Below are 19,245 nucleotides of genomic sequence, written 5' to 3' on the forward strand. Positions count from 1 at the left end.
TTATGAAAATGCTTTTTAGGTTCGTACACTTATCCAAACTTTCCTTAATAATTTTAAATACAGCTAATCGGAGAATATTATCGATTGATTTTATAAGCTTTAGCATATGCTAAATTTAAGTTCAAATTCATCTAATACTATATTATACTCACGAATTAATATAGTATTTATATACTTTAAAAGTAATATTACTAGTCTTGTAATTAAACAGGCGTATTCTTTATAAAAATATAGCGTTACGTATTTTTAAAGAATTTTAAGTAGGCCTATTTATTTCATAAAATAAACTACCCGCATAAATTATAAAATCAATATTTACATGTTTTGCTCTAAATAATTATTTGCTTTTCTTATCATTTTGTGACTTTGTACTTTTTTGTGAGGGTGAAAGAACTCTTTAAAAAATAAGTTTTCTAACTAGTAAATGATAAGCCAATGTAAATAAATATAACGATCTGCGCAATCTCAATTTACTGTGAGGCCACAACTTCTCCAATATCACAGGAGACAATTTTTTAAATGATATTTTAAGTTATAAAAATTTAATATGGGGAGGGAGGAGGGGAGAGAGGGAATAACATTTAAGAACGTGACATTTCGGTCCTAGTTCACCTTTTTCAATCTCACACACCATTTCTAGTTTGACTTCAATGATGAGCAAATGAAAATTGGTATTTTGCAACGGAAACGACCAAGGTCGCACGTTTAATGTAGGCTTCTCCGTTGAATTTAATAACTACGCAAATATTATACAGTAAAACACTTAGATGTGGAATGATAATAGAAAATAAACAGTTTAATACTTCTATTATTCATCCAGTCTGGTCTTTTTCTGGCTTTTTACCTTCTTTAGTTTTAGTTATTTATGTAGAGAAGTAAAGGATTAAGTCTATTTTTCTCTCAACTTACTATGTCCGCTATAACAGGTACAGTACGTTCATACACCTGTCTGATGTCCGCACGATTTTTCCTTCTTTTCTATGTAATACTGAATCATTGATAAAATTCTTCGTTTATATATTATTTCTTTTATTTATCGTTTATGTATAATATTTCTGTAATATACACAAACGAAGAAATTTAAAAATTTTGTAATCGTGTCAATGAATTAATTAATCAGTTTTATTATATTAGTTTAATCTCAAACTTTGGATTGTTTTTTTTTCTTGTTTTATAAACTGTCGTTTCTAGTAAGTCTTACCCACTCATTTTTAATTACCGAATTCCATAAAACCAGAAAAATTAAATGTCTTGTAAAAAGAGCCTGTCGTTGGTCAATCCAACAATAATTAATAAAAATAGACATTAAAATGTATGAAATTTGTTTGTTTCTAGTTATTTAAAAAAAAATGTCAGATTTATGAAATAAATACTTTCCTATTTAAATCTGAAAGCTATTTAAATCTAAATGTTTTCTATTATCCTTGAAAGTAGTAACAAATTCTGCATTCAAAACTAAAAAAAAACATTACGACCTTCAAAGCATTTTATAAGAAAAAAAAATCATAATAAGGAAAAGTCAGATAAAATATATTAATAATTTATTTCTGCATTGTTTAAAACTTAAGAAAATAAATTCCTAATATAGATATTAAAATCCAGTCAAAAATTTGTAATGATACTTTTCTCTCTTTTCATTGCATTCCAAACGATTAGTTTTTAATTTATAATTATAAAAAAATATAAATAAATAAATAAATAAATATAAAAACATAAAATAAAAATATCATTCATAAGGAGCTAGCGTATTTAAAAAACATTTCGTATAGAAAAGTTTATACAAAAACAAAAATTAATCGAAATACAGGATTTCAAATCATGTTAGTAGAAATACATATTTGTTATTTTCTATTGGCCGATTTTACCTGGAATTTCTTCACTGACGAGTGAGTGAACGAGAAATGTTTCGTATGACGTCAATTAGCTCCTCTGAGGTTCAAGGTTACGAGATTTACATGCATCTTGTGAAACATTCTTGTTACAATGACATAATCTATCGATGTAATGAAGTTTTTTCGGTGAAAAAAATTGTTCGAAATAATTTAATTACAAAACAGGTCTCTTTACTTGAAATTAAAAGAAGGTGTCACGATGCATAAGGAGCAATGCTTTCTCAAAAATTCATTGAAGGAAGATTTTTAATTGTTGCTGAAATGTAAACGAAAGTAAAGAATATAGGCCATATATGTCACTTTTCGGTGGCAATTTTGTCTAAAAATTAAGTAGATAAACCTAGAATGCTATTTTTAATACTCATAGATATAAAATACCTTTTAAATACCACCAAGGTAATGTTGAAAATGAGTAAAATTTATATTTATAATAATATAATAAATTTGTCAGATGTGAAATTATTGGAGCGTAATTTGTATACAGAACCAATATTAAATCGAAACTTATAATCATTTTTTTTATGTGACAATGTCAGAAAACATGTTTACAATTCATGTTGTTCAGGAACACTTGCTCACCTTCAGTTTGTGTTTCTGCTTTTACAAGGTTATTTAAAAAAAAAAACTTGTTTAAAACGAAAAAAAAAGTTTATGAAACTAGACAATATTTTTGTTGTATTAAACCGAACAATTTTAATTGTTCGGTTTAATACAAACTAATATACGAATAAAGAATTGTGTGATTTCTATGCAAACATACAAAAAACGGAATTTTATTTATAAGGGTAAATCTTAGTGTAAAATATTGTGAGAAATAATTAATAATGCTAATCGAAATAACCATTTCGATATTTTTATTTTTACGCATTTTATAACACAATGTCTACGGTCTACTTTAAAATAAAAAATTCTGTCGAATATATAAAATACCGTATTGTATTTTAACAATTCAAGCCAACGGAATTTATCTATCACTCAAATTTTCACAGATGAAACATGTTTCAGCTAAACATAATTTCAGATGACGTTTACAAAACTTGAAACAAAATTACAAAATTCCAACATTTACAGAAATACAATTTTAACGAGCAATTATTTATTGTGACATCGTCACAATGCTGGGCTACGATTTTTAATCAAATTTTTAATTTATATAATTTAAAATTTATTCTCTCCATCTCAAATTATTTCTGAAAAAATTCACGGTTTGGGTTTTAAAAAAAAATCTCTTTATTCGTTTCCACTGATGAAATGTATACTCGTTTACTTAGACTTAGCTTAATTGAAGAAATAGTTTTTATATGCGGAAATGCAAGGTCACACGTTTAATGTAGGCTTCTCCGTTGAATTTAATAACTACGCAAATATTATACAGTAAAACACTTAGATGTGGAATGATAAATATAATATATTCATTTAAATATTTTCAAAATGATTCTAATCTAATTTATACATATTCAATTTTCCGTTCAGTTTGCTGTCCTTTAAGCAGATAGAGTTTTTATATACGGTAAAACGCAACATTGTTACCATATGCATCGTCATTGGGATTTAATGGGTCTGTATATACCCTTTTCCGCCGTGTAGAGTTATAATATATCACAAAGTTGAACTCTGATTGATTTAATACTTGTTTAACGATAAAAATATGATATTTTTAAGGTTAAATTTTGTTTTTATTAACAAATTATTTATTAATAACGTGATGAATGGTGACCTAAACCTAGATCAGAGGTTTCCAATATATACGTATAATAACATTTTTTTTACAGTTTTATATAAGTTGTAAAATATATTAAATTCTATTGTTAAAATGCGTTAATACGACAATTTCAAGCATATTTGATGAAAATTAAATTTTTAATAAATTTTTAAAAATATGCGGCAGCATCTCTGAGAGGGCTCATTAACATGTAATGATCTACCTAGATAGAAACATGGTCCACTACACCCTGCATCCCGCGGATACGATCTTTACTGCCAGGGATATGCAATCTTTCAGGCGATACTGTATACCGCCGACATAATGACTGACTCCATAATATGTACTATACATACTCGAAATCTGTCCTAATGGTTTTCTACGCACATCACGATAATCCCCTACCATAATACAGTATATACGATTTTCACCGCTCTAAAGATACAAGCACAACTTATGCACCAAGCTTATTTGGATACCGGCACACAAAGACATTACTATTAACGAACAAGCAGACAAATTCTCAAAACACAAGTTCCACAACTGCAAAAAAACATTCACTACATTATTGAGGAAGATCTCAATATCCTTATAAAAAAAGACAATAGGAAGTACAGTACATGAATGACAGCTGGATCAATTATCCAAAAAAAACAGAAACTACCCGGCTCAAAGACTCTGAGTATCAAAATACCCGATATAATAGATCTCCGCATCAATATCCTTATCAGTCGCGCAAGAAACAAATCACTACTAACAGATTACTTTCTATACACCCATAAAATCAACAAAATCGACCAATGTAGGCATTGTTCAGACAACACAGTCACTATAATACATCGCCTGGATGAATGTTCCAAATTCCCCACATCCGAGAAAAAAATTCTATCTAATGGATTAAAAAATAATAATCTGAACAAAATAAACGATTATCTAAAATTAAAACCGATTTATATCTTTTTGAACACCTTGACCATATATTTTAACGAATACAAAAATATCTAAAACTACTAGTAATGCCAAGGCCAACTTCCAGCACACGTTAATACCTAACGAGATAGCTAAGTAGCTGTAGCCCAACAATAACAAGAAAAAGAAGAAAAAGACCTTCCTAATCTTAAGCTTCTCGAAGGCGAGATATTTCAATATAAAACTGGATTAGCAAAAACGCAGACGAGGAGTTACTGTGTACATTGACCGAATCTGTTAAAACATGCGATCCAGATGTTTCCGAACATTTTTGTGTTGCTAAAATAATCCCCACAACATTATGTAAATGCGAAAGGTTAGCCAGCATGTTGATAAGAATGAGTGACTGAACGTCTCCTTACAGGACTGATCCTACTTTATTGTCATTAAAATTTTCATGTCGATATTGACGAAGTTGTAAATATATTCGCGACATTGCATTCGAGGATGATGCAGTTAGATATGTTGTAGGCAATTAACGGTTCCCTTGAAGATATGAAACGTTATTTTGTAATACAGTATGCTTAATTTGTTGTACAAAATACTCATTTTAGTAGATCCCATGGAAATTTTTTGACGACACTCCTGGTTACGCATCTACTGTACAGTACATTACAACGTTTACAGTGACACGACAGCAACGTATTTGTAGTCATAAACCGTTAGCGCAAACACCCAGAACTCAGATTGCAGACTCACGTTGATCATAATTGCGGCGAATGTATAAACGTTTGCAAGTTTATACATATTAAAACATTCTTTTATTAAACAACGAAAGTGTCCTTGTATTTAATTAATTTTATTAAAATGATTAAGTAAATGAAGAGAATACAATAATTCCGAAGAAATTGTATTTATTCATATTACAGAATATGATTCGTTTTTATAATTTATAATATATATATTTAATCTTTTTAATAGGTTATAAACTTAACTCTTAAACAAAATGGGTAAATATAACGAACAATTATTTATTGTGACATCGTCACAATGCCGGGCTGCAATTTTTCACAATGCTCTCTTCCTCAAATTAGTACTGTAGTGTTTTGTTCCTGTACATCATACTTTTCCGTTAGTAATGGAGTCGTGCCGGTCATCTATCTAACATCTTTCGGGTGAAAATGTTTGAATTGAAATGACGTGACTTCCGGTTTGCGTCGGAAGTTTATATATCGGGACTTCCTACCTCTAAGGTTTGCATATATTATCACGTTTTTCATCTATTTAATTCCGTTCTTGACATTAGGAAAGACAGTCAGGTGAACAGACAGTGGGAATCTAGGTCTACAAATTTTTCAAATTGCAGCTCAATTATTAAAATAACTAAACGAGAATAAAGGAATTAAATTATGTCATAAAAATTGGCTACGTATAACCACGTTTATTCTTAAATTAATACAATGTAAGGATTGTTTACTTCCATTTGTATTGCTCAATTTCGCATTATCGAGATAAACGATTTAGTAGAATTATTTATGTGGTAAACGAACGAACGTACGAAATTACGAATGATAAAGTAAAATACTTTAAAATTACTTTCATTAATAATAATCTAGAAAATTACATAAAATTATCCGCTAGACAATAATAATAATAATTATGTTATGCCAATTTATATATGATTTTAAACTGGAAAAATTTATAATAATCTATCAGTAGGCCTTTGTATTTGACATAAAGAAATGATTTAAATTATCAAATATACTATTTAGAATAAATAATTAATTCTCTATTATAGTATAGCATTGTCTTGTTTTTCGAATTTATATATCTAAAATATTATAACGCACTTCTATTCTTTGTAAATTATTATTTATATTAATAATATCTAAGTGTAGAAAACGTTATAAAGTTCATATCAGATTTGATAATGCTTCATTTATCATCGGAAATTGCTAACATTATATTCTCATTTATTATAAATATATAAAATTTAAATGATAAATAATTTAACTTACATAAAAATTAATAAGTGCTGCGAATAAACACTTGTACAAAGACTCGTGGTCATTTGTTTCGAAATTTATTATTGAAAGTTAATAAGTAAATAAAACAAAATTAATATAATATAATATATAAATATAAATTATTATAAACAATTAATATTAAAAGACATTTTAGTATAAAAATCAACAGATAAATTACTTACAATAGTTCCAATTTCGACGCAAGGATAATATAAGCGGATAAAAGAGCTCCTGTTCGAATATCCTGTCATTATATCGATACATCCAACAGTGTAAGGACCCTTTGGCAGGGGAGTGTGCCGTTTTCCTCCATGCTTTAAGCTGGACATCTTTAAGCGGTAGTACAGTGTATAGAATATTTCCTCGATTGAAATATAAATAATATATATCAGTCTGACTGAAGGTCATTTTAGTTAGCAACCGGTAACAACCAATGGTACGCAGAGTAAGAAACATTAAATTAATATCAAGGGGAAAGTTTATTCGTACGTAATTTTTATTTATATCTACGTAATTTATATCCACGTGTTTGAATAAAACTTTTTTTAATGTCTTATTTTGATTTTTATTTTAATAATTTTAGTATTGATAGAATAAATTGAATAATTAAAGAGTTACAGTTAAACTTTCTGAAAAAATGAAAAAGAGTTTTCGGAAAATAGGAAATTTGAAAAATAATTGAAGGGACTAACCATAAAAGAAGTAACATCACATTATTCACGGTATCAATTTACTTTTAATTAAAGTACTTTCGCTTTCGAGAAGAAAAACTTTATCAGTTAACATTTGGAACAAAAAAAAAAAAAAAAAAAAAAAAAAAAAATAGAAAAATTCTGAAGACAAATTTTAATAAAAAATAAATGAGACGTAAAATTAGCAACGATTGTTTTCTTTCTTTTTATATTACTAGTACAATAGAGTCCCGGAAACTCGACTCTCGATATTCCGTAAGACTTGTCGTGTTTAAAAAAAATACATGCAATCTCATTTTTACCGCTGTAACTTAACACTAAGATTAAATAAGTTATCGTTTTCACTGGCAACACTTGATAATAGTATCAATTCAACGCTCGAACAAAGAATATAACCCTCTTTCCAAGATGCCACTATGTAAAGAGTCAAGGTCCGATTGTTATTTTTATCTTGGGCGTCATTTTTGGTTAGTTATATTCTTTTCGGGGATTTTCTTTTTTAAGGACATACTCCTAAAACCTCAGTTGTGCAAACTAAGTCAAAACGGCAGAAATACTAATTTTTCGATCAGTGACCGTTCCCGTGAAGCAAAAAGTTGTAAATTAGGACAGTGCGGAGCTGCACTGACCAACGATACAAAGACCGCCTGTCCAATACAGCCGATGGGATAGCTACTGGCAGCACCGTCGTAAAGGTCGTAAAAGCGAATTATCCGGCGTTCTTTGATAAGCGATCAGCGTGAAAAACGTAAAGTATTATTTTTTGGGATTGAATTCTATATGAAAAAAGACTTTAATTGTTTACTTTGTTACTTGCCTTTTTGAATATTTGAAAAATAATTTAACTCTTGTTATAGTTTATCATTTGTTATTTATTTCATTATTGTTCAATTTAAGTAAAGTATCACAATAAAGTATTTATTAATACTTTATTGTGAATTTTTATTTATGTGTTTTTTTGGATTATTATTATTTCTTTAGTTTTCATAAAGTCCAGGCCTGGTACTAACATTGTGTAACCACGTTTTTTTTTTTACTCGGTGCGTTACAACTGTAAAATGCGGGATTCGAATGTAGCTACCGAATAGTCAATACTTTTTAAAATTTAATAATCTCTATTGGCACGTACAGTACTTAATACGTACACTCAAACCTGTTTTTATGCGGTCTATTTTTGTGCGATTTTTTATTTGTGCGATTTGTTTTGTGTGATTTTTTGTGTGCGGTATATGAATTTCAATCAAATTAGTATACTGCACAAAAATAATTGCACGTGTAAAAAATCGCAAAAAAAAAGACCGCACAAAAACAAGTTTGAGTGTATAGGAATTTACACATATAATATACTACAAAATAATACGAAAATTCCGTCATTTCCGATTATTTCCGCTATTCGGTAAAACTCGTCATTTTCAACAACTCGTCACCTTCTCAATCCACATTAAGTCGAGTTTGTCGACTCTACTGTACCGAATTGAAAATTATGTCCTTTTATCTCAATACCCTTTTAAGAAATTTTTTATTAATTAAAAATATTATGTAAAACTTGCCTTTCCAGTTACTGATAACATCCCAAGTCAGCGGCGTCACAGACTATGAAAAGGGGGACACAAGCTATAAAGGGCATTGTAAAGCGGCCAGATGGCCGAGCGGTCAAGGTTAGCAGCTTGCCGCCCTGGGGGACCCGGGATCGAATCCGGACGGGTCGAAAAATCCCCAGGAATTTTTCGGGGGGTGGTCCGTCCGGATATGTCGGTCCCCGTCCCTCACCACCCGGCCGCCCCATTGTGGGCCTGGCCGAACCCATAATGGGCTTGCTATAAAAGGCCCTCTTAGTGCCCACTGGGCGGAAAGACTTACAAAAAAAAGGGCATTGTATGCACATTATATAAAATATACTATATATATATACAGGTATAGTATATTTTATATAATGGGAGAGGGATCAACCGATCGCATCGAGGGATTAATCGATGTTGCTGCGTATTATCAAAATCTCACTAATTAAATACAATCCTACCTCGGTCTCGACCGAACAATCACGACCCACTAGAACAAATTTTCGGTTAATACCAAATGTTTTTATTTTAATTTTGCCATCGGTAAAAAGTTTTCTGTGATAAAAATGAGTAACTGATTTAAAGATAAGTTGAAACCTTAGAGCTTCCACAGGGTTTAAGAAAAGGGCAACCGACGGCAAAGGGGGACACGTGCTTCAATGTACGGGCGCAAGCCCATCACTTTCCCAAGACCATCGTACGCAGAATATGTTGCAATCATGTGGCTACAATGATATAAAGATAGATGGGAGTACAAAGAGTGAGTGGGGATATATGCCATACTATTAGAAAACCCGGGAAGCCGAACCTGAATTCTTTATCAAAAAACAGATTTTTAAACTATTTTAGACAAAGAATTATTCAGTTTTAACTTGTTAAGCATTTCATAATATTATGACAAAATTGTATTTCCTTATTTTCTAATATGTATGTATTTTTTTATCTCCTAAAACTAGAATTTTTAATCCAAATATTTTCATTTCGTATTCTATTGTAACACGGTAACTATTGGTTTTTATACATGTTTAAATTAATCTTAAATCGTATTTTATACTGCTTAGTAGCCGATAAAGATAAATCTTGTTAAATATACAATAGATTGTGTCAGAGATATAAAAGCTATATTTTCTAACTTATTCTCAAATGTTCTTAGGTACCATTACTCAGTAACGTAACTAGGCAGGTGCAACGGATGTAAGTACAGGCACATGGCCCAAGACGAAAGGAAGCTCTGAAATGGAGTATTAAATAAACCAGCAACGAGTTGCTCAACTTTCCCGGCAAAATCGTGCCACATACTAGCATCCATAAACACAGAAATTACCCCCGAATTTTTTGCATTTCTCGACGTTTCAAGTGTCCTAAAATGTAAAATTCTTGGGAGAGTCATTTTTTGACTGATCGCCATACTTTCCATCTGTTATATGTAACAGCCAAGAAAGTAAAAATGATTAGTATTATAATTTCATTTTCAAATTTTAAATTTGGCTGCTATGGAACCGATTAGTAACTTTTTTCTTATATTAAAGTTAAAAATTAACAACCCATTTCTATCGTATTTTTAAATTTTTTTCTTAAAAAGGGAGTTCAAAATATAATCTAGTACAGGGCATATAAAATTCTAGTTACAGCATAGCTATTGCTGGTATTTACTTGGAACTTTAGTGATTCCCAATAGCGTGCCGTCATTGGAAGCGGTGGAAGCGGCGCTTCCACCGCTTCCAATGACCTTCCCTTGTAGTTTCTAAAATATAAATTTTCATATTTTAACGTATTTTGAATTAATTAAAATCAATATTTTATTATAACTGCATTATGTATCTTATTACAAATTTCTATACTACATGTGAAAAAAACGATAAGATTGCTATTGTATATTCGAATATCAGTGGTGGAATGGAAGCGCTTGCAAGACAGCTTTCACGGCGAGAATAACTGAATGGTGTAAAGCAGCAAGAGGGCATTGGCGCATGCGCTTTAGAGAGCACCAACTCAGCCGGTTTAGCTGGTGGAAGCTACACACGTGTAACGTTTCCAACGATTCTATCCCTTAGCCACTGTGTAGGGAGCTGTCTGGATAAGTGAATTGTTTAAGATTTAAAAAGTAAAGAGTATTCAATGTTATTTTTATGTACGTTTTTTTGCAAAGTTATATTTAATTATAATTTTCTTTTAATTATATTGTAATTATATTGACAGATTTTCGGACATAAAATCTTTAGAAATTTTATCACTTGTAGATGTTAATAATTTTAATATTATGAAAAACAATTTTTCCAAGCGTGTTTTAATTCTATAAAGTAAGTAAATTTTATGGGAAATTTTTTGATTTATCTAAATTACGTAGTGAATCGTAATATTTATATTCGTGACGTACTAAAACAATTATATGATTTAATATAATTAATTTTTATGGTCCATCTACCAGCGCGTCTATTGAGCGCAGTTTTTCGACCACGAAGCAAATTCATACATTGGCCAGGAACACTCGGTCGGAGGAAAAACTGTGGTCGCTAGCGTTGCTTTCGATAGAAGGAGAGCTTTCAAATACGTTGATGGAGTCGACGACCAGCGACTTGTATGATAAAGTAATTAACAACTTTGCGGAAAATATCGCCGAATAGAGTTAGTTTATAAAAAATTAATAAAACAAGTTTTTCTATTATTGTTTGTATCGTATCAATTTGTATTATATATGTATTATTTGTATTTTAGAACTAAAATACATAAATTGTTTATTTTTGTCATTTCCAGTATTTGTTTAAAACTTTTATGGAAATGTCATGTACCGGACAGATCTGACCTGTCACGAAAGACGCGAAAAAACGGTTAATTTAGAGAAAAATTCATTAGTTTAAAAAAACATAGGTGAAAAGTCGTTTGTAGTCGGACATCCATTGTTTATATCAAACTGCCAGGCAGAAACCATAAATCGCGGAAGGAAGTCGTCCTATGATCGGTGGAAGATCGAATTCGTCTTCGATTTTGACTTTTCTCCCGCTCCAGGTAATAGTCTCGTTACGTTTAGTAACCAGGAACCAACCACTCGGGAAGCGTGATTGAGGGAGAATGGCCAATCAAATGGACGAAAGAAAGAACGGAGATTGATATAATCCCGACAATCGAGGACACTTGGCACTCGGTTAACGTTCCGAATAACCAAAATGCCGTGTGTCAACGCGCAAAAAAAGAAAAAAAATACAATTTCTCGTCTATTGGGCCAACCTGTAACCCGTGCCACTTCGGACTTAGACCGTGTCCCCGACGCCAACAGAGGAAGTCTCCCCGTGCCCTATAGACTTGTCAACGCCACTGTCCAGGGGCCACCTTCGATCGACCATCAAAGAACCACATCGACGCCCAGGACGTCCGAACGGCTGATTGTCCTAAAGCAAACTATTTTGTACATAGTATATGTTTGTTTTATGTTTCTTTTTTATCGGTTTTTGTCAGATACGTCTCTTCCGCCACAACGCACGTACGAATGGGCACTAAGCCATCACTGACGCGCAATTAACTGATTGCCCCGGGAAGTCAGCTTCTTACAGAAACACAGCTTCCCTATCATCAAATGTCACGGCACGCCACTGGTGATTCCATTTCTGTACTTAAAAAGAATATAAGACGCTCAACATGTAGTAAAACAGATTCCATTCGAAATTCATTTTTGCCTTTAGTCTTCATTGGACTCGTTTTCCGATTAGAATGTAGTTATACGCTTTTTTCTGTGCTTTTATACGGTTCCGATGAGTGCGTTGTTGTAATTCACTATTTTTCCAGGAATTTCATATGTCGGTGCTCCGTCTGCATCGGCCAACAAAAGGATATATCAAATAATGTCTTCGCATTACAATAAATTACAAACCTCAAAATACCATCAAATGATTGACAAGAACATGCTATTTCCTCTTCAGCCTCAGTTCTTTATATGCACTATACACTATGTCACTCCCTCTCCACAAATCCATCGTCAATGACCATCCAAATAAAAGGCAAACCACAATATAGGCCTACAAATCTCCTTACACTGTCCTTTACGGGTCAAATAATCTAGCTATTCTCATTTCCGCTACTTTTATATTCAAATCACACTAAAGTTGTTTTCCGTTCTCGGCTTCTAGCTCAAGTTTTTCCTTCGGTTGTTCACTTTTTTGTAAATGGAAGTGAACAACCGAATAGTTTGATTTAAATTTAAATTTGATATTTTTAAACGAAAATCTGGAAAAACTCCAAGTAACCATTACATTAGTCAGACACGAACCCAAAATCAAGTCAGAAGTTAGTGATTTTATACACTTAGTGGACCATTCGTCTTCAATCAATTCGAACACAACCAAGTAATACACCATATTATTCTATTTTCACCAGATTATTCATTATACAAACACAATTCGGAATCAACCCACTATCTCCACTATCAATTTTCATTTTCCACTTCTTACTTTTTTTTTTTTTTTCTCTTAACTCTTTCCGCCCTGTGGGCACTAAGAGGGCCTCTTTTAGTAGGCCCATTATGGGTTCGGCCAGACCCACAATGGGGCGACCGGGTGGTGAGGGACGGGGCCCGACATATCCGAACGGACCACCCCCCGAAAAATTCCTGGGGATTATTCGACCCGTTCGGATTCGATCCCGGGTCCCCCAGAGCAGTAGGCTGCCACCTTTACCGCTCGGCCATCCGGCCGTCCACTTCTTACTTTAGGCGCTCCAGCAATAGAAGGCACGAATTAGTAGCTTTTCTATTACTTTCTAATCGCCGAAAGAACTCCCAGGCAGGAATATAAATTCATGCCTGGGAGTTCTTTCGACATATGAAGTAAATAATCGTCTTCGACCTCATATCTAGACTATCTATATTCCTCTTGTTTCGAAAAATTGACGATTAAATGTTTCCCAAAATAGCAGTCCAATTAGACTTCTTCTTCCTTTCAGAGTTTTATTTAAAGAGCCAACTAACTCAACTAAGATGAAGTCTCTTCCTTGACTTCAAGCCCTCTTCTGTTTTCTCAGTGCTAAGGGTAAATATGGCGATCGGTCAAAAATGACTCCCCAAGATTTTTACATTTTTGGGCTCTTGAAACGTCGAGAAACTAAAAAAAAAGCTGGGATTTCTTCTGTATGTACGGATGTTAGTGTGTGTATGGGCCACGATTTTGTTCACCCTGTTTGAAGCTTAATAACTTCCGTGCATTTTTTCGAATATTTCTGAAATTTTGCAAGGAAGTTTGTTTATTGGGGCGATTAATGCTATTAAAATTTGGTGATTAAAGGTTGAGGTGTGGGGAGATAAAGGGACGTATGTCATATCTCAAGTAGGGTCGAACTTAATGACAATTTTATTCGTTATTAGCATTTACAATTTTTTTATAAAATCCGTCTCTGTCCTCAAAATTAAACTTTTTGCCATTTTATAATAATTAAAATTATAAAAAGTTTTTTAAAATATCATAACAGATGACGCCACTAAACTTCTAAATGTTGCCGGGAAAGTTAAGTAACTCGTTGCTGGAAATTTTTTTATTTTGCAACAATGATAGAATAAAGTTTAGTATGTTTATTTGTGTTTATTTTTTCTTAGTATAAAAATGACTATTTGCTAACTCGTGCTGGCTCGCGATGGTAAATACTAATAAGAAAGTCAAATTTCAGTTCTAATTGCACGTCAATTATGGTAATTCCGTTTTAATATTATAAATATACTGTATTACTTTCCTGGTTGTTATAGAAATACTAGTAGCCTGGGACGCCCCCTAGTGGGCGTTTTAGCAGTATTACAAATTTCTATGAGGCATGTTTAAATGCACTTAATATATGAAAGTTGTGCGCGCTTAATTTTTAAAAGTTTGATGCACTTAATCTTCGTATATATATAACCCATTCAACAGGTGTCCGTCCTTCCTTCCTTCCGTCCGTCCGTCCGTGTCATAAAAGGTTTCTATTATTATATTAAAATATTAGCTTAACTATTTCACTTATTGTTTTATCGTAGCGATTCAAATCGGTTCAAATCTATCCGGTTTTTTCGTTATTCACCCCCTAGTGAACATTACAGGCATTCCGTGACAGTAATAAATTCCTATTACAAATATACTGAATTATTTATATTGTTATATTGACCAAATAATAATGTATTGGCCAAATGAAGAATAATAATTTATATTGTTAATTTAAATAATAATTAAAATTGTTAATTTAATTTGAATGTTTGAAATATGACACACGATAGGGGCGCCTCTAGTGTCGGTTATCAAACGGTTACTGGACGGACGGAAGGACGGACGGACACCTGTTGAATGGGTTATATATATAGATAACAAAGGAAAAGTATGGTAGTATTTTTTCAACCCTCGATTTTTTACATTTCTCCATATTCTGACACTTCAGGAGCCCAAAATATAAAAGGATTTACAAAATTGTGTGAGTGTGTGTGTGTTTTGCGTTACATCTCAGGGCTGAGTGAACCAGAAATTTTAAACACTTAGCAGATTCGTTTCTATATATTGTGAATTGATGGTATTAAATTTTGGTAATTAAAAATTAAGGGGGTGGGAAGATAAAGGGAGATCACGTTTTCATAATGGATAAAATTGTTATCGATTAACCAATGTTGTAATTGTTAATGTTTATGTTAATGAAGCATAATTTTACATTCCTCTTTATTCTTTTCGCTCCGAGAACACTAAGAGATACTCGTCGTGAATTCGGCCGGCCCACTTTAGTATGAAAAATGGGAACGGCCAGATGGTAAGGGATGGGGCCCGATTAGGGTTTCTGAAACGGGATCCCGGGATCCCGGCTGTTTTTTTACCCCGGGAAATTTTTCTCATCCCGGGAAATCCCGCAATTTTTTTAAAAGTTCACTTTTTTCTTATTTTGTGTTAAGATTGAAGAAATTTTACAAATAGAAAGTATAATTAACTCATAAACTGTCAGAATGCCGGAATGCATTTATATTTATTAATTTAAGCCTGCTTATTAGTTTTTTTTGTTTATATGTCTCAAAAATAAATAATTGTTGAACTGCGGGCTTTGTAGTAATCCTCAATTGATACGTTCTGAAGTGATTCCAACAGAGGTTTTAAAAATTTGTATATATATATATATTTACAGAAATTTTGCGAAAAACAATTCCTTACTACCACCTGCAGTGAATTATCTGGCAGAGTGAGAGCTCTGTATTCTCGCGATTATTATGAGCACAATTGCAATTGAATAAAATAACAATGTGGAACGTTTAACCTTTACCATAATACTACACATTCTATCTTTTTCTCCTGGTTTCAATGACCGGCCAAATCCCAATTAATTTCAAATAAGTTATTGCAGCTTTTTTGACAACGCGATTTTCTCGCTCGGTGTTATCGCTGTGCTGTCTCGCGATCATAACACGATAAGAAATTTAATACTTTTGATTCTGATGAAACCGTGTTGTAGTTTACTTTGCTTTTTTACAGACACACTACGGTGACATTATTCAATACTTGGCAGATTATTCATTACTTTATTCAGTTGGGACGCTATTTACAAATTTAATACTTTCAATTTTGCAACAATTAAAATCTATGTTTATTACGTAGCAATACCATTTAGTAATTGTGACCCGAACATTTATTTGGCTATTTTATCAATATTTTTTTAATTATTAAAAACAAAATTATAGACTTCATTACTGTCAATACTAGTTGTTAAATTTAAAAGAAAACATTCCCCCGAGTGCAAAAACAATTTGTTAGTCATTTAACTCACTACTGACAGATAAGGGAGTTTTTGAAAACAAAGTAATAAAACGATTAGCACTTTGTTGTCGTTCAAAGTGGGGGACTAGTAGAATCTATTACTTTCGCGGGAGAAAATAAAAAAAGCTTTACTCCCCTAAAGTTGAAAGATAATACAATCCTGTAAAATTTAACAAATCTGATGTGAATAACTGAAATTAAAATTATTTATAAATTGTGCATATGTCACACTTCCTTTTGTGAATTTGTGAGCTGCGAGTTAACTCAAGGATTTTCCTGTAATCGCCTATTATCTACATTTATACTACGTTATAATTTATAATTTATTTTGTTCGTAACCAATCCCTTTAATCAAGAATGTCAGAATCATTTGTTTGGAAATATTTCGTTAAGGATTTGAAACAAGAATTTGCAACCTGTAATGAATGTAAAACACAGATAAAGTGTAAAGGTTTTTCAACAAGCGGCCTTATCAGACATCTGCGTAACAAGCATAATATTGACAAATTATCTGTCACTAGTACTAAGCGTACAGCCGAGGAAACTGGAGAAACTAGCAGTAAGCGATTAGCCTCTCAACAAACCTTACCATCGCTTTTTATTAAAAAAGAAACGTGTGAAGAAATAGTAACAAAACTTGCGACTTTAGATGGCATCTCTATCAACTCTATTACAAAAAGTGAGTTCATCAGAAAATCATTGACAGACAGAGGATACACTTTACCAAAAAATCCATCAGATGTAATGGATCTCATCCATTCGCATTACAAACAAATCAAACAACGATTATGTTCTGAAATTGATAGCCAAATAAATGGAGGATCAAGGTTTAGTTTATCCTTGGATGAATATACTTCACTAAACAATCGCCGGTATTTAAATATAAACATACACAAAAGTGACGGAACATTTTGGAACTTAGGAATGGTGAAGATTTCCAATGTTCTACCTGCAGAAACTGCTGTCCAAGTAATCAAAGAAAAGTTAAAAGAATTTCACATATCTTTAGAAAAACACGTGGTGGCTTGTGTTACTGATGGTGCAGCTGTAATGGTGAAATTTGGAAGGTTAATTGAATGTGAGCATCAGTTATGTTATGCACACGGAATTCATTTAGCGGTATGTGATGTTTTGTACCAAAAGTCAACCACTTCAGTAGCAGTCCCTCTTTCTGAAGAAATTCAAACTGAAGATGAAGAGCGCAATGACGATATTGAGAAAGATGAAGAAGACTTTAGTTATAGTATTGATTTTGAAAGTGTTTTGTGTGAGCGTTTGGCTGAAGATCCTTTCGATATAGATATTTCATTTGAATTACATGACACACTAGGTAATGAAATCGTCTGTTCTCAAATCATTAATAAGGTTAGAAAAATAGCAAAATTTTTTCGCAAATCACCTTTAAAGAATAACATCTTACAAAAATACGTTGAACAGGAACATGGGAAAAATTTGCACTTATTTCTGGATTCCAAAACCCGATGGAATAGCCTTTTAGCCATGTTAGAGCGATTTATTAAAATAAGATCATCCATATCGAAAGCAATCATTGACTGTAATAAAGATACGGACAATTTTGATCTTGACAAACAAGAAGTTACTGTAATTCGTGACATCGTGGCATCACTGCAGCCATTAAAAGCTGGAGCAGAAAAGCTTGGCAACAGAGGATCGACTTTACTTTCATCGGAAGGTATTTTTTCTTTTATTATAAATGAGTTAAATCAACTAAACACACCTTTTTCAAGAAGACTAAAAGAGTCGTTTATTCGACGCATAGCAGAGAGAAGAAATGTAAAACTGACTGGCCTCATACAATATCTCAATAGTGGAAAGAATTATGGAAAAGTTTCAACTTTCCCAAGTGAAAAAAGTTTGCCAGCCTTACCAACCAAGACTATGTTAATTTTATCAGCAAAACAGATGTTAGATCGTCTTTTTGAAGTATCTACTGATTCTACTTCCGGTGATACAGATCAACTACCAGATGTCGCAAGCTCATCTGCAATGACTTTAGCTGAAAAGCTTGATGCTGCTATCAAAGAAGCTGAGATAGACAGATCAAGAAAAGTGGACAACAAAAGCAGTACTGAAACGCGTCTCGAGAACGAAATAGAAATCTTTGAGGCTACAGGTGAAAAAACACACAACATCTGTCTTCTGTTAAATGCGTTAAAAACGATTCCACCCACATCGATTGAATCAGAAAGGGCATTCTCGGCAGCAGGACTTTTTATTACCAAATTAAGAACCAGATTGAGTGATCGGAGTATCGACCATCTTTGTTTCTTAAAATCTCATTATAAAAATTTACAGTAATATTTGTATTATGTTTTATTTAAATAAAAAATATCATTTTCTAAGTTAGAAGTTTGATCAAAGTTCAGTTTTTTTCTTTAAATTTTTAACTCAATTCGTAGGCAATTTTTGTTATAAGCAGTTTCGAACAAACTTTAACAAATTTTTTTTTATTTGTGAATTTTCTACGTAATTCAAAGGTATTTTTAATACATATTTTACACATCATTATTAATACGATTTTGGAGGTTGTAGAACACTTAAATTACTTTAAAAAATGAAAAATAATGATATCATTCGATTTCAAGATATTTTTTATATTTTAAAAATAATTTATTATATCCCGGGATCCCGGGAAACAGTTCACTTTTATCCCGGAATCCCGGGACAAGCAAAAGACCGGGAAATAAGAAACCCTAGGCCCGATATA

At 32.2% G+C, this 19,245-nt stretch overlaps 1 protein-coding gene across 1 annotated transcript in view; it reads right to left on the reverse strand.

Moving 5' to 3' along the window:
• The window catches only part of LOC136970479 (platelet-activating factor acetylhydrolase-like), a 32,040-nt gene extending 25,122 nt beyond the window's left edge, over positions 1-6,918 (reverse strand). The window contains 1 exon segment of the mRNA XM_067264926.1: positions 6,713-6,918. Within this exon segment, the coding sequence (XP_067121027.1) occupies positions 6,713-6,859 (147 nt within the window). The 5' untranslated portion in view covers positions 6,860-6,918.
• Positions 6,919-19,245: the final 12,327 nt, after the last annotated feature.

Source organism: Centruroides vittatus, unplaced genomic scaffold (assembly GCF_030686945.1).
Source record: "Centruroides vittatus isolate TY-2023 unplaced genomic scaffold, ASM3068694v2 contig_199, whole genome shotgun sequence".
In the NCBI taxonomy this organism is placed as follows: Eukaryota; Metazoa; Arthropoda; class Arachnida; order Scorpiones; family Buthidae; genus Centruroides; species Centruroides vittatus.